Source organism: Tachypleus tridentatus, chromosome 4 (assembly GCF_004210375.1).
Source record: "Tachypleus tridentatus isolate NWPU-2018 chromosome 4, ASM421037v1, whole genome shotgun sequence".
NCBI lineage: Eukaryota > Metazoa > Arthropoda > Merostomata > Xiphosura > Limulidae > Tachypleus > Tachypleus tridentatus.
The window spans coordinates 150227-172511 of NC_134828.1; the positions used below are offsets into that span (position 1 = coordinate 150227).

A 22285-nucleotide genomic window follows, 5' to 3' on the forward strand; every position below is an offset into this window, starting at 1 on the left:
CACTTTTCTGTCATTTGGTACATGGTTGTTTATCTGATGGTTGAGATCAGTGCCAGTCTTCCTTACGTCCTGAAAGCTACATAAACAAAGATACTTAACATCAGTATCATTATGTTTAGGTGTTCGGTCTCTCCATTTTCTATTTTTAAATATACTTGTCTCAGTCTCACAATCTAGGGTGTACTTAACAGTATTTGGGGAGTGTTTCAAGTCTGTAACAACTTGTCGTAGAGTCCAACCACATCACATAAAGCTTTTATGAGAACTCTTTTCTTTAGGGACAATTCTTTACGTTCTTTAAGTCGTGACATGACAATAAAACTTTTATATAGTGTTAAACATTGCTTTTACCAAGGTTTATTTGTGGAATGATATTAAACTTATTTCTTCTAACATATACCAGTACCATATGCTAGCTTCTTTCTACATAGTTAAGACATTACATAGGGAACCATGACAGTTATTTCAGACCCTATATTTGGTCAGTATGCTCATTCAAGCAGAACCCTTACGACATACCCTTGGTACAAGTATATGGTAGTTATGACAGGTATTCTAACCCTGACTCATTCATCTGTCAACAGTAATCAGTGAATCATTACCACAATGTTTAAATTTACATTCTATAATAACATATAGAATTAGCTCCATAGAATGGAAAGATGATAGAATATTCTCTTGTCCTAACACCTTTACACAGTACTGTATATATGAAATTCGTGTACATAAATAAGATATACAGTGGCTCCATCTACCTGTTTTCAGGATCGTTTATATTACTTTATAACATTCAGGGCTACTTCACACTGCTCTTTATTTGTTCGTTTCATATAAAACGTACGAACAAATTCACGGATAATCAGTCACTGTTTTCACTTAATTACGTTATCATCGCTTATTAGACATTTAATAGCCTTTCTAGTACACTACGATAATCAAATCAAGCGATGGTTTGTTTCCTAATGCTGGCGGATGTTACACAATGTATGATTGGCGTGTTTGAATTTCGCGGGAAGTTACTCGAGAGCTGTCTGCGTTTCTGTTCAATAAAATGTTACACGTCCCACTTTCTATAAAGTAGTAACTTAAATTTAATGGGGCGCGGTTTTGCCCTGTATTAAAACTCTGCGAATTTGCCTTATGGTAGAGCTATGGACCTCGGTGCTTGCGAGTTGAACGCAAGTCCATGTGATACCCCAGAATAATTCTATTTGTGACTCAGCAACAAATATAAAGGCTTATATAACACATAAAGTCGGGTTTCGATAACCGCGGTGGATATTGCGTATCTTCTGACTTTGCAATAAATGAAGAAAACCACAAAATTATTCTCCACACTTTAAGCTAAATGTGCAGCATATGAGTAGCAGTCAGTTCCTTAGCGTGGTTGGATAGTAAGGTGGTGTGGAATATCTGCTTTTCCTTGGTTCACAAGTAGAAAGAGCAACAGTTAGGCTTAGTATCTCTGCCATAGACGCAAAATACAATACTAAAGATGAGATGGAAAAACTAGCGGTGGTCGCTATACCAATAAAACTTTAAAACCTTTGTTAAAAATTAAAGTGTGGACCCGATAGTTTTATAAAAAGTTGTAATATGTTCTAAATGTATTCCGTAAATAAATGGAATGTTGAATTCACTTCAGGAGTGAATAATTTTAGTTTTCTTAAAATGTTCTAGAATACTTCTCGTATTGAACAGTGTGAATGTAACTTTATAAGCTCTCTCGATAAAGCCTTTTACAATTGAATTCTGTGCGACTTTGTGATCTTAGATCAAAAACTAAGAATAAGATATCCCTGGGCGTCAACAGAAATGTTTATAAGATATCCCTGGGCGTCAACAGAAATGTTTATAAGATATCCCTGAGCGTCAACAGAAATGTTTATAAGATATCCCTGAGCGTCAACAGAAATTTTTATAAGATATCCCTGAGCGTCAACAGAAATGTTTACAGGAAGGGGTAAAGTAATGTTAATTTGTTTTCTCTTTTCCCAGGGGAGTAAGGGGACCCTCTTGCCCCCTCTGTGGGCGCTCATGGATATTGAACACCGGATTTTGGTGCTGCAGGTCAGTAAACCTATCGCTATCTCATTGAGGGTTTTTTAATATCTTATAAGTTCCACTGTTGTCTTATTGAAGGATTCTTAATATCAGTACCGTTGTCTTACTGAGGGATTCTTAATATCAGTTTTACCGTTGTCTTATTGAAGGATTCTTAATATCAGTTTCACCGTTGTCTTATTAAGGGATTTTTAATATACGTTTTACCGTTGTCTTATTGAGGGATTCTTAATATCAGTTTTACCGTTGTCTTATTGAAGGATTCTTAATATCAGTTTCACCGTTGTCTTATTAAGGGATTTTTAATATACGTTTTACCGTTGTCTTATTGAGGGATTCTTAATATAAGTTTTACCGTTGTCTTATTGAAGGATTCTTAATATCAGTTTTACCGTTGTCTTATTAAGGGATTTTTAATATACGTTTTACCGTTGTCTTATTGAAGGATTCTTGATATAAGTTTTATCGTTGTCAATGATTTTTGATATAAGTTTTATCGTTGTCTTATTGAAGGATTCTTTATACAAACTTTACCGTTGTCTTATTGAAGGATTCTTGATATAAGTTTTATCGTTGTCTTATTGAAGGATTCTTTATATAAACTTTACCGTTGTCTTATTGAAGGATTCTTGATATAAATTTTATCGTTGTCAAGGATTCTTGATATAAGTTTTATCGTTGTCTTATTGAAGGATTTTTATATAAACTTTACCGTTGTCTTATTGAAGGATTCTTGATATAAATTTTATCGTTGTCAAGGATTCTTGATATACGTTTTATCGTTGTCTTATTGAAGGATTCTTTATATAAACTTTACCGTTATCTTATTGAAGGATTCTTGATATAAGTTTTATCGTTGTCTTATTGAAGGATTCTTTATATAAACTTTACCGTTGTCTTATTGAAGGATTCTTGATATAAATTTTATCGTTGTCAAGGATTCTTGATATAAGTTTTATCGTTGTCTTATTGAAGGATTCTTTATATAAACTTTACCGTTATCTTATTGAAGGATTCTTGATATAAGTTTTATCGTTGTCTTATTGAAGGATTCTTTATATAAACTTTACCGTTATCTTATTGAAGGATTCTTGATATAAGTTTTATCGTTGTCTTATTGAAGGATTCTTTATATAAACTTTACCGTTGTCTTATTGAAGGATTCTTGATATAAATTTTATCGTTGTCAAGGATTCTTGATATACGTTTTATCGTTGTCTTATTGAAGGATTCTTTATATAAACTTTACCGTTATCTTATTGAAGGATTCTTGATATAAGTTTTATCGTTGTCTTATTGAAGGATTTCTTGATATAAATTTTATCGTTGTCAAGGATTCTTGATATAAGTTTTATCGTTGTCTTATTGAAGGATTCTTTATATAAACTTTACCGTTATCTTATTGAAGGATTCTTGATATAAGTTTTATCGTTGTCTTATTGAAGGATTCTTTATATAAACTTTACCGTTATCTTATTGAAGGATTCTTGATATAAGTTTTATCGTTGTCTTATTGAAGGATTCTTAATATCAGTTTACCGTTGTCAAGGATTCTTGATATAAGTTTTATCGTTGTCAATGATTCTTGATATAAGTTTTATCGTTGTCTTATTGAAGGATTCTTTATATAAACTTTACCGTTGTCTTATTGAAGGATTCTTAATATCAGTTTCACCGTTGTCTTATTAAGGGATTTTAATATACGTTTTACCGTTGTCTTATTGAGGGATTCTTAATATAAGTTTTACCGTTGTCTTATTGAAGGATTCTTAATATCAGTTTTACCGTTGTCTTATTAAGGGATTTTTAATATACGTTTTACCGTTGTCTTATTGAAGGATTCTTGATATAAGTTTTATCGTTGTCAATAATTCTTGATATAAGTTTTATCGTTGTCTTATTGAAGGATTCTTTATATAAACTTTACCGTTGTCTTATTGAAGGATTCTTGATATAAGTTTTATCGTTGTCTTATTGAAGGATTCTTTATATAAACTTTACCGTTGTCTTATTGAAGGATTCTTGATATAAATTTTATCGTTGTCAAGGATTCTTGATATAAGTTTTATCGTTGTCTTATTGAAGGATTTTATATAAACTTTACCGTTGTCTTATTGAAGGATTCTTGATATAAATTTTATCGTTGTCAAGGATTCTTGATATACGTTTTATCGTTGTCTTATTGAAGGATTCTTTATATAAACTTTACCGTTATCTTATTGAAGGATTCTTGATATAAGTTTTATCGTTGTCTTATTGAAGGATTCTTTATATAAACTTTACCGTTGTCTTATTGAAGGATTCTTGATATAAATTTTATCGTTGTCAAGGATTCTTGATATAAGTTTTATCGTTGTCTTATTGAAGGATGCTTTATATAAACTTTACCGTTATCTTATTGAAGGATTCTTGATATAAGTTTTATCGTTGTCTTATTGAAGGATTCTTTATATAAACTTTACCGTTATCTTATTGAAGGATTCTTGATATAAGTTTTATCGTTGTCTTATTGAAGGATTCTTTATATAAACTTTACCGTTGTCTTATTGAAGGATTCTTGATATAAATTTTATCGTTGTCAAGGATTCTTGATATAAGTTTTATCGTTGTCTTATTGAAGGATTCTTTATATAAACTTTACCGTTATCTTATTGAAGGATTCTTGATATAAGTTTTATCGTTGTCTTATTGAAGGATTCTTTATATAAACTTTACCGTTATCTTATTGAAGGATTCTTGATATAAGTTTTATCGTTGTCTTATTGAAGGATTCTTTATATAAACTTTACCGTTGTCTTATTGAAGGATTCTTGATATAAATTTTATCGTTGTCAAGGTTCTTGATATAAGTTTTATCGTTGTCTTATTGAAGGATTCTTTATATAAACTTTACCGTTATCTTATTGAAGGATTCTTGATATAAGTTTTATCGTTGTCTTATTGAAGGATTCTTTATATAAACTTTACCGTTGTCTTATTGAAGGATTTCTTGATATAAATTTTATCGTTGTCAAGGATTCTTGATATAAGTTTTATCGTTGTCTTATTGAAGGATTCTTTATATAAACTTTACCGTTGTCTTATTGAAGGATTCTTGATATAAATTTTATCGTTGTCAAGGATTCTTGATATAAGTTTTATCGTTGTCTTATTGAAGGATTCTTTATATAAACTTTACCGTTATCTTATTGAAGGATTCTTGATATAAGTTTTATCGTTGTCTTATTGAAGGATTCTTTATATAAACTTTACCGTTATCTTATTGAAGGATTCTTGATATAAGTTTTATCGTTGTCTTATTGAAGGATTCTTTATATAAACTTTACCGTTGTCTTATTGAAGGATTCTTGATATAAATTTTATCGTTGTCAAGGATTCTTGATATAAGTTTTATCGTTGTCTTATTGAAGGATTCTTTATATAAACTTTACCGTTATCTTATTGAAGGATTCTTGATATAAGTTTTATCGTTGTCTTATTGAAGGATTCTTTATATAAACTTTACCGTTGTCTTATTGAAGGATTTCTTGATATAAATTTTATCGTTGTCAAGGATTCTTGATATAAGTTTTATCGTTGTCTTATTGAAGGATTCTTTATATAAACTTTACCGTTATCTTATTGAAGGATTCTTGATATAAGTTTTATCGTTGTCTTATTGAAGGATTCTTTATATAAACTTTACCGTTATCTTATTGAAGGATTCTTGATATAAGTTTTATCGTTGTCTTATTGAAGGATTCTTAATATCAGTTTTACCGTTGTCAAGGATTCTTGATATAAGTTTTATCGTTGTCAATGATTCTTGATATAAGTTTTATCGTTGTCTTATTGAAGGATTCTTTATATAAACTTTACCGTTGTCTTATTGAAGGATTCTTGATATAAGTTTTATCGTTGTCTTATTGAAGGATTCTTTATATAAACTTTACCGTTGTCTTATTGAAGGATTCTTGATATAAATTTTATCGTTGTCAAGGATTCTTGATATAAGTTTTATCGTTGTCTTATTGAAGGATTTTTATATAAATTTTATCGTTGTCAAGAATTCTTGATATAAGTTTTATCGTTGTCTTATTGAAGGATTCTTTATATAAACTTTACCGTTGTCTTATTGAAAGATTCTTGATATAAATTTTATCGTTGTCAAGGATTCTTGATATAAGTTTTATCGTTGTCTTATTGAAGGATTCTTTATATAAACTTTACCGTTATCTTATTGAAGGATTCTTGATATAAGTTTTATCGTTGTCTTATTGAAGGATTCTTTATATAAACTTTACCGTTATCTTATTGAAGGATTCTTGATATAAGTTTTATCGTTGTCTTATTGAAGGATTCTTTATATAAACTTTACCGTTGTCTTATTGAAGGATTCATGATATAAGTTTTATCGTTGTCTTGTTGAAGGATTCTTGATATAAGTTTTATCGTTGTCTTGTTGAAGGATTCTTGATATAAGTTTTATCGTTGTCTTATTGAAGGATTCTTGATATAAGTTTTACCGTTGTCTTATTGAAGGATTCTTGATATGAGTTTTATCGTTGTCTTATTGAAGGATTCTTAATATAAGTTTTACCGTTGTCTTATTGAAGGATTCTTAATACCTTATAAGTTGTGGATTAATCCATTTTAAATATTATTAGCACCCATCTCACTACCTGGAAATCTGAAGGCTTATAACTCTAAAATCTGGGTTTTGATACTCGCAGTGGGCCATTGTACAGATAGTTCACTGTGTAGCCCCGTGTCTAACAATAAACAAACAAACAACATCTGTGTTCAAAACTCGAAAAATTATAACTTAAAAAAAGGAAAAATTGACTGTCTTATTTTGAAACAATGATTATATTTAAATCCAGGTGGCGTGCTTTATTTATAACGAAACTGCTTCCATGCAGAATGGATTACTCATGGATAAGCGTGTTCAGCTATGTCACTGAAATTTTAATAATTAATTGTACAAATGTCATTAATCTAGCTAGAGGCGTCACTAACACGTATAAGTTTTTTTATAATCTGTCTTTCAAAGACTTGTTCTTTGTTGTTGTCGAAAGTTGTGACGTCAGGTTAAGAGTGGACAGTTTGTAAGAATTCGTTCGTGGTGGAACTAAGGTTATTTTTGCAAGTGACGTAATCACAGAAACATCAGTGTTTAATACAAATCAATGATTCACTAAACTTCCCCAAGATCTTTGAACTTCCTAATCATTTTTCCAATAGAAAGATTGATGTTAAACTGATAAACTTTACTTATTTTTGTTTTATCTCAAAGTCATTAGTTTGCAATTTAAATTCAATAAATTGTTGAATCTAAAGAAAAAATATAAAGTCTATTATTTCAAGATAACCTAATTTAACGCCGGTTTTTCTTTAATGATCTAAACCAATAGTTTACAAAAGTCTGTGTGTGTGTATAACTATCACTTGCGAACCGCTGGACTGATTGTTACCGAATATGACATTTGCCCTTAAGGACAATCTGGGATGAATATAGAAGGATGTCACCTGTGTCGCTCTCGGATGTCGTATAACTTCCCCGTGTGTTGTGTCTGTTTAAAACTTGCAAACCGCTATACCAGTTGTTACTAAACTTGGTATATACCATAATAAGCTTCCGTTTCAAATCTTGACTCCTTATGGCTACCCAGAGGGCGCTCGTACTTTGACTGAGTATGTCAGCTAATAGTATTACAGTATTTTTAAAAATACATTCGACTCTTTCTCTGACCAAAACTGATAAATTCTTCTCAGCAGCTATTTTATTATAATGTATCACAGAAAGTTTGTTTGTCTTTTTGAATTTCGTGCAAAACTACTCGAGGGCTATCTGCGCTCAGAACGTACGTCAGAATTTCATAAAACTGTGAGACGTCTCCATGTTTATAAAATATCATTAGCGTATAGTTCTCGTGTTTTATTATTCAACCTTAGTTGTTTACAAAGAGTTGTAATACATTATTATAAGAGAAATTCTAGATGGAAAATTTAAAAAAAAAGGCCTAGCGTATTACTTTATTTGACATGCATTAGTGACCGGTATCTACCGTGCACGTGGATCTGGATCCGGATAAGGTTAAGAGAATATGGTTTTAATAAACATCGTTCGAAGATTAATATTTCATGTCCACTAGAGGCACACTTGCGTTTGGCTAAAAACATCCAGGTTCTAGCATGTTTATACACCAGTTGAACGGTTTTAGTCGTTCAAGAGACAAATTGTTGAAGTTTGCACGCCGTGTAAGCACGCGAACGAAGCGCTCGTTAGTTATCTTTTTTGTGTTCGTGACAGGAAGAGAGAAACTACTATTGTTGTAAATCATTAAATTAGGCCTATCTATTTAAATACAACAACAACAACAGTTTCGTTAATAACTGCCTAGCGACTGGAGTCAGTCAATGGTGAATGTCTCGCTAAGAGCAAATCATTCGTGAGGATGTGTAGAACTGTGAACACTCTAACAGTCCTGCTGACCTTGTGTTTGGTCAACATACCTAGGACACTTGCAGTTCGTGTGGTAAGGAATTTAAAGGGGATGGCGACTTACGGAACGGAAACATTTCGGTTAGTGAATGACCGTCTCGCGAGAGAAACGAAGTCGTCTGGTATCGTCGACTGCGCTGGTCACTGTGGACGAGAGAGCGGCTGCTCAGGGTTGAACTATGGGCAAGACAAATGCATTTTAATTTTTGCCGACTATTCCAGCGACTCTCAAGACGTCATAGCTCGAGAAGGATACACCTATTACAGAATAGAAGACGTGCAAGTAAGTTTGAGATAGAAAGAACAACAAACTATTGTCGATCAATAGGTAGGTTGTATGTTACTGTCGATCCATAGGTATGTTGTATGTTACTGTCGATCCATAGGTAAGTTGTATGTTACTATCGATCCATAGGTAAGTTGTATGTTACTGTCGATCCATAAGTATGTTGTATGTTACTGTCGATCCATAGGTATGTTGTATGCTACTGTCGATCCATAGGTATGTTGTATGTTACTGTCGATCCATAGGTATGTTCTATGTTACTGTCGATCAATAGGTAGGTTGTATGTTACTGTCGATCCATAGGTATGTTGTATGTTACTGTCGATCCATAGGTATGTTCTATGTTACTGTCGATCAATAGGTAGGTTGTATGTTACTGTCGATCCATAGGTAAGAATAGTGCTTTAGGCTTACTGCTGAGCCACACGAAAACTTTCAACAATTTGACCTCTGTCGTAATAAACTTGTAAACCCTTGTCCCAGGTTAGCTTGACCTCTGTCGTAATAAACTTGTAAACCCTTGTTATAGGGTAGCTTGACCTTTGTCATAATAAACTTGTAAACCCTTGTTCCAGGTTAGCTTGACCTGTGTCGTAATAAACTTGTAACCCTTTTTCCAGGTTAGCTTGACCTCTGTCGTAATAAACTTGTAAACCCTTGTTCCAGGTTAGCTTGACCTCTGTCGTAATAAACTTGTAAACCCTTGTTCCAGGTTAGCTTGATCTCTGTCGTAATAAACTCGTAAACCCTTGTTCTAGGGTAGCTTGACCTATGTCGTAATAAACTTGTAACCCTTGTTCCAGGTTAGCTTGACCTGTGTCATAATAAACTTGTTAACCCTTGTTCCAGGATAGCTTGACCTGTGTCGTAATAAACTTGTTAACCCTTGTTCCAGGTTAACTACATCACAAATAATTATTCTTATCTCGTTTAAAAATATAATCAAATTTATTTTTAAAATGTATTTAATATTTTTCTTAAACTAAGTCTTCCCATATCACTGATTTCGTTTTGTTGTACTGTACGAGTTACCATAGAAACATAAATGTCTTCTTATAATAAAGCTTAAAAAAATGTCTAATTGAAAGTGTATTTCTATACATTCACGATCTTTCTGATTTCCCTAGACTTGTGATACAACCAGTTGTGCTACCATGGGTAAGTAACAATACAAAATTAATTAATTACCATGGTTTTAAAATATTATTGGAATAAATAATTTTAAAAGAAGGTTACCATCTATCTACGGAGGCCCGGCATGGTCAGCTGGTTAGGGTGATCGACTCGTAATCCGAGGGTCGCAGGTTCAAATCCCCGTCACACCAAACATGCTCGCCCTTTCAGCCGTGGGGGCGTTATAATGTTACGGTTAACCACACTATTACTTGGTAAAAGAGTAACCCAAGAGTTGGCAGTGGGTGGTGATGACTAGCTGCCTTCCCTCTGGTCTTGCATTGTTAAATTAGGGACGACTAGCGTAGTTGATTCTCGTGTAACTTTGCGCGAAATTCAAAAACAAACACACATACTTTTCTTCGGTACTCTATATGAATGGATCACTTTTACTGACTGCTACTTCTGCTAAATTTCTAGGTCTAACCTATGGCTCAAAATTAACGTGGCTACCACACATTAAAAATGTACTGATACGAATCTGGAAAAGAGCAAACTATGCAAGAAGTCTTTCAGGTAAAATCCAAGGAACATCACCAGACAACATACTTAAAATCTACAAAACGTACATTAGACCAACAACAGAATATGCATCACCTGCCTGGATTAACATAGCACCCACACATGTACAGAAACTTCAACGTATACAAAATTCAGTACTAACTTCAGCATACAAAGTACCACGTAGCACCTCAACCACATTCATGCACAAGTATGCAAACATAGACACAATATCTGAAAGACTCTTGCATAATTCTCTAAAATATTTCAATAAGAATTGGTATAAAAATGACTTAATGTGTGATCTCGACAGATATCACGTACATGATGTAAATGGTCCTAAATACCTCTCCCTTTTAACATATATTTAAGAAATGTAACACAAGCTGGCCACTATGCACTAGACACTTAGTCCTTGTTTCTTTTTATTATTATAATTATTATTTTCTTTTTTAATCATTATTATTATTTTTTTTTCTCTTTTTGAATTATTATTCAAGTATTGAATAATAATAATTATTATTACTTTCTTTTCTGTGTGTGTGTTTGTGTTACTACAAGTAGTAGTAGCATTCTCTCAATCGAGAAAAAGGAGAAAAATACAAAAAAATATATATATATGAAAATACAAAAAAAAAAATATACATGGAAGAAAAAAAAAAACTTCTTGTTCGTCTATGCATGGACTGAGCCCTGAAATGGACCTGAGTATGATGTTATACTTTTACTCTGGCCCAAAGCTTAAAAAAAAACAAAAAAACCCTAAAGACAGACGCTATAATCGTTCGGGAGGGAGGAAGAGGTCAAATGTACCTGACCCTCCTGGGTATTTAACAACATCAATACCCAAATACCCACACAGTCAAACTTCGGTTACTGTGGTTGTAAGTGAAACAATAGAAAGTATTATAGTATTAATAACTATGTACAGCAAAGTATTGTGTTTAGTCCCCTGCTGGGACAGCGGTAAGTATTTGGATTTACAAATCAGGGGCTCAGTTCCCCTCGGTGAACACAAACAAACACACACGAATTGTGTTTTAAATTGTGAAATAATCACACAAATGTTGTACTACGACAAATAGCGCTTAGATTAAACTACTGAGGCTTACACTAAAACAAACGCAGAGACAAACCAAAGAATGACCACTTAGAATAGGAAGGTGAAAAAGTGACCACTTCTTAGAGCAGGAGGGTCGAAGAATGGCCATTTCTTAGAGCAGGAGGGCCAAAAAAGTGACCACGTCCTGGAGCAGGAAGGTTAAAGTGTGACCACTTTTTAGAATAGGAAGGGCAAAGTAGGACCACTTCTTAGGTCAGGAGGTTAATTTAAGCGAAACTGACATGTAAGTTTAGGAAAATCAGATATAACGAACGTGGTTTTAAAGCTCTACGGAGTGCTAAATGTTTATAATTATGTTGAGTAAAGCAACGTGTTTTTAGTTTAGTCTAGAGGATGTAACAGCCGATATGGTCCAGTAGGTCCCACGTGGTTCCAAAACGTTAAGTTATGGCATATTCTAAGTAGGTCTTCAACGACCACGCCCTGATGAGCGACTGTCCCATATGACGTTCGGTAGAGTTCAGTAAAATAAGTAACGTGTGTGAAATATTCAAATGTTAAGGGTTAACTTAACAAAATCTGTCACATTTTAAGTACCGTAATATCAGTTGTTTTTATTTTGTTTTATTTCGTTCTTAGAGGGAGCTATGGAAACTATAGGTTGTCTCTGGTACACATAGGATGAAAAGCTTATAAAATCTTTTGAAATGTAAAATTAAACAATGAAATTTTGTGTATTAACATTAGTAGCATAACACGGTTAACATTGTTTTATTGTGAAATCCCTGTTACCATTTAACAAAGACGTCTTGTTTTTTTTCCTAATAATTCATAGCAAGAAGAATCTGGAATATGGTGTATCTGACCGCTTTTATGATAAGATATAAAAGGTACTTCGGGGGGCATAAGGGCTAGAAGGCAGGAGCATGAGCCTACAAAGCCACTGCTGATTTTTTTTTTAGTTTTGTATATATACGTTTGATTTGAATTTCGCGCAAAGCTACTCGAGGGCTAGCCGTCCTCTAATTTAGCAGTGAATTTGTTTTTTTTTGTTTTTTGAATTTCGCACAAAGCTACTCGAGGGCTATCTGTACTACCCGTCCCTAATTTAGCAGTGTAAGACGAGAAGGAAGGCAGCTAGTCATCACCACCCACCGCCAACTCTTGGGCTACTCTTTTACCAACGAATAGTGGGATTGACCGTCCCATTATAACGCACTCACGGCTGAAAGTGCGAGCATGTTTGGTGTGACGGGGATGCGAACCCGCGAACCTCAAGTTACGAGTCGCACGCCTCAATACGCTTGGCCATGCCGGGCCTTAGGCCTTAGCAGTGAAAGTGAAAGTAGTTAGTCATCACCACCCACCGCCAACTCTTGGGCTACTCTTTTACCAAGAAATAGTGGGATTGAACGTTACATCAAAATGCTATAAAACTGAAAGAGCGAGCATGTTGGGTATAACGGAGATTCGAACCTGCGACCCTAATATTCCAGCGGAGTGCCTCCTAACCATTTGGTCTGCAGATGCGTCTAAATTGAAGAATGTTTTTTATTTTTCTTGACTATGTTAATTATTTATGTTGAATCACAGACCGTAGGGTGATAAAAATCGGTTTATCCTCAACATATTAAAATAATAGCACTGAAAGGGAGAAAAGAGTATTCTTATTGGAGAGTGTATAAAAAAGTGACGTAATTGTCAGTTTTACACAGTTTAGATAAAATGGATTCATCTTATCAGAAAATTTAGGGGTGTGTGGGTTGGCTTATAAGAAATCAAGACCTAATGATGGTCAGTTTTCAAAACGGGAAGAAAATTTGATTCGGAGCTTGAGGGAAGTAAAAGAAAACAAATTTAGGTTTAGGTATCCTTGGTGTATTGGAGAGCCATCCCTCCCCTTACTGGTATAGTGGAAATTTGAAAGACTTATAGCTCCGAAATCCAGGTTTCGATAGCCGTGGTGGACATAGTACAGCTTGACCATTGTGTAGGCTTGAGCTTATCAACAAATCAATTAGTGTTTGCAGTATGTGAAGTCGAGATAACTGAAGTTTATTTCATAAGTCCAATAAAATGATGGCTCTCTGTGGTCAGGACGCTTGCCCTTTCAGCATGGAGAGAGTGGAATATAATGTGACGGTCAATTCCACTATCCGCTAGAAAGAGAGTAGCCCATTAGACGGCTGTTGGTGGCGTTGGCTAGTTGCTTTCTCTCGAGTTTGTCACTGCTAAATTAAGGAAGGCGAGTCTTCGAATAGGTCTGTGTGAAATTCAAACTAAACTTTCACCCAAGACATTTCATAATAGTTTTTATACCAATTAGAATTGAGACAATAAGTTAGAAAATAAGTATTAGTCCGATTATTGAAAAGAAACTAAGGCTGAGTATATCATCTATTTAGATATAATTCTAATCTTTGTCACTTTTATTTTTGTTCCTTTACAATACAGGTTCATTTGTGACCCAAAGCCAACAGATTACCACTACCAAAGTCTCAACAGCTACTAAACAGTCAAGTCCTGTTTCTTCACAAGTACCACCTTCCACCAGCACAATGGCTCCAAGTGAAACAGTAAAGCCCAACGTGACGACTGACGTAATAGCTACAACTCTGGCTCTAAGTGAAACAATAAAGCCCAACGTGACGACTGACGTAACAACTACAACTCTGGATGCAAGTGAAACAATAAAGCCCAACGTGACGACTGACGTAACAACCACCACCACAACCTTGAAGGAAGGTTTTACTGTGGCAACATTTACAATAATTCTTACCACAGTGCCCACAACTTTCAAAACCACACCATTACCGATTCTACCAGAATTACAAGCTGAAACCACATCTATTTCTACTGAACAGAATACCAAAGCGTCAACGGTTAACCAAGGTAACAATATATTCTATGGATAAATCTTATACAAATAACTGTCTTCATTAAGTCAAATGTTTTCTGTTGTTTTTCTCTTTACACTTCTAGAATTCTTTCAATTACCTACTGAGGTTATTCATGAGGTAACAGAGGTTAATATTTCATACCTGAACGTGACTCTGAACAAAATGTCTCAGAAACGGTTATTATAATTTTGGACCATGTGCCGACTTAGAAGTTATTAATAATTTTGTTTTTTAGGGTCAAGGTAACGAAAACATATATCTGTGAACACAGGAATCGACGTTTCTCAATATTATTACACTATAATTCAATCAAATATGATCGAATTTTGATGACACTGGATGGATTTCTTTATAATATTACTTCTCAAGTTCCTGCTAAATACCTGGATTACCATTATTAGATATCTAGTTTATAACTGTTGTTTACCTGGATAGCCATTATGAGATAACTAGTTTGTTGTTGTTGTTTACCTGATGGTTATTATTAGATAACTGGTTCATGGTTGTTGTTTTCCTGGATCTTTATTATTAGATAACTGGTTCATTGTTGTTGTTTACCTGATGGTTATTATTAGATAACTGGTTCATTTTTGTTGTTTACGTGATTCTTATTATTGGATAACTGGTTCATTGTTGTTGTTTTCCTGGATCGTTATTATGGTTATTATTAGATAATGGCTCATTGTTGTTGTTTACCAGATGGTTATTATTAGATAACTGGCTCATTGTTGTTGTTTACCTGATTGTTATTATTAGATAACTGGCTCATTGTTGTTGTTTACCAGATTGTTATTATTAGATAACTGGCTCATTGTTGTTGTTTACCTGATTGTTATTATTAGATAACTGGCTCATTGTTGTTGTTTACCTGATTGTTATTATTAGATAACTGGCTCATTGTTGTTGTTTACCAGATGGTTATTATTAGATAACTGGCTCATTGTTGTTGTTTACCTGATTGTTATTATTAGATAACTGGCTCATTGTTTTTGTTTACCAGATTGTTATTATTAGATAACTGGCTCATTGTTGTTGTTTACCTAATTGTTATTATTAGATAACTGGCTCATTGTTGTTGTTTACCTGATTGTTATTATTAGATAACTGGCTCATTGTTGTTGTTTACCTGATTGTTATTATTAGATAACTGGCTCATTGTTGTTGTTTACCTGATTGTTATTATTAGATAACTGGCTCATTGTTGTTGTTTACCAGATTGTTATTATTAGATAACTGGCTCATTGTTGTTGTTTACCTGATGGTTATTATTAGATAACTGGCTCATTGTTGTTGTTTACCTGATTGTTATTATTAGATAACTGGCTCATTGTTGTTGTTTACCAGATGGTTATTATTAGATAACTGGCTCATTGTTGTTGTTTACCTGATGGTTATTATTAGATAACTGGCTCATTGTTGTTGTTTACCTGATGGTTATTATTAGATAACTAGCTCATTGTTGTTGTTTACCTGATGGTTATTATTAGATAACTAGCATATTGTATTTGTTTACCTGATGGTTATTATTAGATAACTGGCTCATTGTTGTTGTTTACCTGATGGTTATTATTAGATAATTGGCTCATTGTTGTTGTTTACCTGATGGTTATTATTAGATAACTGGCTCATTGTTGTTGTTTACCTGATGGTTATTATTAGATAATTGGCTCATTGTTGTTGTTTACCTGATGGTTATTATTAGATAACTGGTTCATGGTTGTTGTTTTCCTGGATCTTTATTATTAGATAACTGGTTCATTGTTGTTGTTTACCTGATGGTTATTATTAGATAACTGGTTCATTTTTGTTGTTTACGTGATTCTTATTATTGGATAACTGGTTCATTGTTGTTGTTTTCCTGGATCGTTATTATGGTTATTATTAGATAATGGCTCATTGTTGTTGTTTACCAGATGGTTATTATTAGATAACTGGCTCATTGTTGTTGTTTACCTGATTGTTATTATTAGATAACTGGCTCATTGTTGTTGTTTACCAGATTGTTATTATTAGATAACTGGCTCATTGTTGTTGTTTACCTGATTGTTATTATTAGATAACTGGCTCATTGTTGTTGTTTACCTGATTGTTATTATTAGATAACTGGCTCATTGTTGTTGTTTACCAGATGGTTATTATTAGATAACTGGCTCATTGTTGTTGTTTACCTGATTGTTATTATTAGATAACTGGCTCATTGTTGTTGTTTACCAGATTGTTATTATTAGATAACTGGCTCATTGTTGTTGTTTACCTGATTGTTATTATTAGATAACTGGCTCATTGTTGTTGTTTACCTGATTGTTATTATTAGATAACTGGCTCATTGTTGTTGTTTACCTGATTGTTATTATTAGATAACTGGCTCATTGTTGTTGTTTACCTGATTGTTATTATTAGATAACTGGCTCATTGTTGTTGTTTACCAGATTGTTATTATTAGATAACTGGCTCATTGTTGTTGTTTACCTGATGGTTATTATTAGATAACTGGCTCATTGTTGTTGTTTACCTGATTGTTATTATTAGATAACTGGCTCATTGTTGTTGTTTACCAGATGGTTATTATTAGATAACTGGCTCATTGTTGTTGTTTACCTGATGGTTATTATTAGATAACTGGCTCATTGTTGTTGTTTACCTGATGGTTATTATTAGATAACTGGCTCATTGTTGTTGTTTACCAGATGGTTATTATTAGATAACTGGCTCATTGTTGTTGTTTACCTGATGGTTATTATTAGATAACTAGCATATTGTATTTGTTTACCTGATGGTTATTATTAGATAACTGGCTCATTGTTGTTGTTTACCTGATGGTTATTATTAGATAATTGGCTCATTGTTGTTGTTTACCTGATGGTTATTATTAGATAACTGGCTCATTGTTGTTGTTTACCTGATGGTTATTATTAGATAATTGGCTCATTGTTGTTGTTTACCTGATGGTTATTATTAGATAACTGGTTCATGGTTGTTGTTTTCCTGGATCTTTATTATTAGATAACTGGTTCATTGTTGTTGTTTACGTGATTCTTATTATTGGATAACTTGCTCATTGTTGTTGTTTACCTGATGGTTATTATTAGATAACTAGCTCATTGTTGTTGTTTTCCTGATGGTTATTATTAGATAATGGCTCATTGTTGTTGTTTACCAGATGGTTATTATTAGATAACTGGCTCATTGTTGTTGTTTACCTGATGGTTATTATTAGATAATTGGCTCATTGTTGTTGTTTACCTGATGGTTATTATTAGATAATTGGCTCATTGTTGTTGTTTACCTGATGGTTATTATTAAATAATTGGCTCATTGTTGTTGTTTACCTGATGGTTATTATGAGATAACTAGCTCATTGTTGTTGTTTATCTGATGGTTATTATTAGATAACTGGCTCATTGTTGTTGTTTACCTGATGGTTATTATTAGATAATTGGCTCATTGGTGTTGTTTACCAGATGGTTATTATTAGATAACTGGTTTATTGTTGTTGTTTACCTGATGGTTATTATTAGATAACTGGCTCATTGTTGTTGTTTACCAGATGTTTATTATTAGATAACTAGCTAATTGTTGTTGTTACCTGATGGTAATTATTAGATAATTAAGTAATTTTGTTTATTGTGGTGTTCGTGTTTATTTTGACTTGTTTGTTGTTACTTTTGTATATAGTACTGGAGATATGATTTTACTATGAACCACGTAAAACAGCTTGTGTTATTGGCTGTCAATGTCGAATTATCTAAAATCACTACTATCATGTTATCCTTTTAAACTTTCCTATTAATTTATTATCAAAAATCAGTTTAGGTTTTTAAGACATGAAATACAGCACGTGATTGAATATCTGATTAATTTGATTGAAAAAAGTAATAGTTCAAAGTGTGACTGAGAACGGTTCGTGTTTTTTCTTCATTCCTTACTGTTGAACAGTTTCTACGATAATAACCATCGTCAGCAGTCCTCAGGACTACACCTCTGCACAGTCCATTTGCGAGAGCAATGGAGGGAACTTGTTCATGCCGAAATCAACAATAATGCAACAATCTATTGAAATGGTATTACAATCGCACTATCCGCAAGCCAGTAACCCTGACAAATATTTTTTTGATTGGAGCGAACGACCAGACCACCCACAACGTTTTTCACTTTGTAGATGGAACCGTCGTCTCGGAGTTTTTCTGGGGTTCAGGGTACGTGGAGGATGGTGTTAAGTCCTGTGTAACAGTGGATTCATCTTACAGCTACAAGTGGTCAGAAAAGTCCTGTGATCAGGCTCTCAGCTTCGTCTGCGACCTTCCGGCGGCACCAACTCCAGAAGTTCAGAGTAAGTGGTCAGAATGATATTTAGAAAATTACAAATGGTCAATGCTTTTACAGTAGAATTTTAAATTATTTCAACTTTGAAAAGAATCTCAGCAGTTCGAGAGCTTTCTATAAGTGAAGACTCCTTCATCTGGGGTGGTCAAAAATAGTCAAAACTTGAGCTCAGAACACAGATAATTAAGTACTCTCACAAAATCAGTGTTATTCCAAAAGAGAAGGGATTTTGTAAAAAGTACCTTTTAATTTCTAGAGAAAGTAACCTACCAATTTAAGTGGTTTTAATGAATAGTTGACCTTTCATTTGTATAAATAGAAAACTGTTACAGCCTGAATAGTTTAATCAAGGGGGACCTCTCCTCTCTATAGATAGCAGTTTGCTACAACCTGAGTGGTTTAACCAGGGTAGGACCTCTCCTCTCTATAGATAGCAGCTTGTTACAACCTGAGTGGTTTAACCAGGGTAGGACCTCCCTTCTCTATAAATAGCAGCTTACTACAACCTGAGTGGCTGAAGCAGGGTAGGACCTCTCCTCTCTATAGATAGCAGCTTGCTACAACCTGAGTGGTTTAACCAGGGTAGGACCTCCCTTCTCTATAAATAGCAGCTAACTACAACCTGAGTGGCTGAAGCAGGGTAGGACCTCTCCTCTCTATAGATAGCAGCTTGCTACAACCTGAGTGGTTTAATCAGGGTAGGACCTCCCTTCTCTATAGATAGTAGCTTGCTACAACCTGAGTGGTTTAAGCAGGGTAGGACCTCCCTTCTCTATAGATAGCAGCTTGCTACAACCTGAGTGGTTTAATCAGGGTAGGACCTCTCCTCTCTGTAGATAGCAGCTTGCTACAACCTGAGTGATTTAATCAGGGTAGGACCTTCCATCTTGATAGAGAGCAACTTGTTACAACCTGAGTGGTCTAATGATGGAAGAGTTTTCTTTCTGTAGCAGATAGCCTGATAATGTAAACACGTATTTCTCTAGGGAAAGAAATCTGATAACCAAAGAACTTTAACTCTTTATTCTGTAAGCTTTTTGTAAGAAGACCATATGCTGTTAAAACAACAAAACGTCAATCACATTCCTAAATATCTTTCATAAGCAAATAATGAGGATACAGATGGCTAATGAAACTTACTCGCAGTAAGAGTTGGTTGTATGAGTAATAACCTGATCTCTAATAGAAATTATGTTTTAATATTTGATGAAGAATGGGTCGTTTACAAGTCACACTTAATCACACAATTGTTTATCTTTGTCGACTTTCTTGGTAGAATAAAACGTTTTGAGGATTTCTTAGTTTCAATCCTTTCTTGTCTAACTTTCACGAAACTATAAATCAAATAATGTATAATTTTTGGAAGATTTATCCTCCAGATGGCGAGTAAATGTGGTTTGTTTTGTTTTGAATTTCGCGCAAAGCTACACGAGGGCTATCTTCGCTGGCCGTCCCTAATTTAACAATGTAAGACTAGAGGGAAGGCAGTTAGTCATCACTACCCACCGCCGACTCTTGGGCTACTCTTTTATCAACGAATAGTGGAATTGCCCGTCACATTATAACGCCCCCACGGCTGAAAGGGCGAGAATGTTTGATGTGACGATGATTCGAACCCGTTACCCTTGGATAACGAGTCGAGTACCTTAACCACCTGGCCATGCCGGGCCAAAATCCATCAGTCGAGGGCGATAACTACCTGGCGAGTACGTATCACTGTGACGTAGTATATAAAAGCTCAACATGGTCCGGTGGTTAAGGTACTCGACTCGTAATCTGAGAGTCAAGGGTTCGAATCCCCGTCACATCAAACATGCCCGCCCTCTCAGCCATGTGGACGTTATAATGTGTTGTTCAATCCCACTATTCTTTGGGAAAAGAGTAGCCCACGAGTCGGCGGTCGGTAGTGATGACTAGCTGCCTTCCCTCTAGTCTCACACTAATAAATTTGGGATGGCTAGCGCAGATAGTTCTCGAGTAGTTTTGTGCGAAATTCCAAAAAAAAACCAAAACATAGTATATTTTCCTTCATATTTTATTCATTTATTTTGTTGAATCTCTGATCAAAATAAACACGTTCCTAAATTAGTAGCGTATAGAAGTAATAGACACTACAGTGTAACAAAGATACATTACTCACAGAATTATGGATGAAGTTATCATCAGGTTTCTAAAACACATTTTATGAGCACCAGGTGGCTTACAAACGTCATCAATGTTGCAAATAATCCCACCAATTACTATTAGGAATTTTCCACGTCTTTTACCGGGTTTTGGTAAGAAGTAAATACACAAAATGACTTAAATGTAAAAACACAGAAAATCTGAGGTCTTGAACAATATATGACGTCATCATTACGCAAATAATTAGTCATTAATCGTTAAAGATATTTAGTTTAATAAATTATGTATAAATATTATATAGAGGATATTCGAATGATGTTTTATACATTATTATGTTTTTGTCATAACCTGACTGAATTTTTCGTATCGCCCACACAGCTGTTCAGGTGACGTTTTACACGGTTGTAGATCAAATGGGAACTTACAGTGGCTCCGCTCAAGTGTGTAACGCTACTGGTGGGATTTTGGTCCTGCCTAAAACTGAGTTGGAGCAGATAGCCTTGGAGCAGACCATCAACGCCACCTCTTCTACCCGAAACCAAGAGCTTATTTGGATAGGAGTTAACGACAATAATGTTGCAAACTCTTACAATTTTGAAGACGGAACTGTGGTTTCCAACTTCTTCTGGGGTGCTGGTGCTCAGCACGTATCCGACGGGATTCCATCCTGCGTGGCTGTCGATCGTAGCTACGACTTTAAGTGGGTCGAGAAGCCTTGTGGGAACGATTATCCCTTCTTTTGTCAGAAAGTTTCTTCTTGAATTTATGGCAAATAGTTAAAAAAAAACAAGGAATCTTTTCTTATTTTGGTGGAGATTATTTTTCATGCATGTCTGTTCTTCACAGAGATCGAATTTTAGATAACACAGATTGTTTGCTTGTTTTAGTATGTTTGTCGAAGCTACACAAGACCTCTCTGCGCATTGTCGTCCATAATTTCGAACTGATGAACTAGATGGAAGGTAGCGACTCTTCACCGTCCAACACTAACCCTTATAAAACTTATTAACGAAATTTAGACACAGTTTTGCGTTTCCAAAGCTCCCAAAGTTTGGAGCGCGTTTTTGCGGCTAAGACACGCTAGCCTTCGGATCTGTGGTCAGGATAGTTTCTTTAGTTATGCAATTGACTTTCAGCATGAGCTTGTCCTTCGACCTATATATATATATACAGCAAGTTTGACCAAGGTGAAATAAATACATACAGCATTGAAAACAATATCCACCTTCCGTTGGGTGGGAGACACTAATTTATCAAAAGTATTTCGCATCTGTTTAATTTAAAACACAAATATCACATGTTATTTCACCTTATTAGGCACAAAGAGCTATTTAGTCTCACTACGATTACCGAAAGCCTGTTTCTAG

At 34.3% G+C, this 22285-nt stretch overlaps 1 protein-coding gene across 1 annotated transcript; it reads left to right on the plus strand.

Annotated features, from left to right (window-relative positions):
• The first annotated feature begins 8159 nt into the window (after positions 1-8159).
• LOC143249989 (uncharacterized) lies at positions 8160-21679 on the plus strand. Its single transcript, XM_076500623.1, has 6 exons — positions 8160-8831; positions 9962-9992; positions 14026-14463; positions 18408-18667; positions 19225-19318; positions 21297-21679. Exons 1-6 carry the CDS (start codon positions 8502-8504, stop codon positions 21677-21679), a joined length of 1536 nt encoding a protein of 511 aa, XP_076356738.1. The 5' UTR covers positions 8160-8501.
• Positions 21680-22285: the final 606 nt, after the last annotated feature.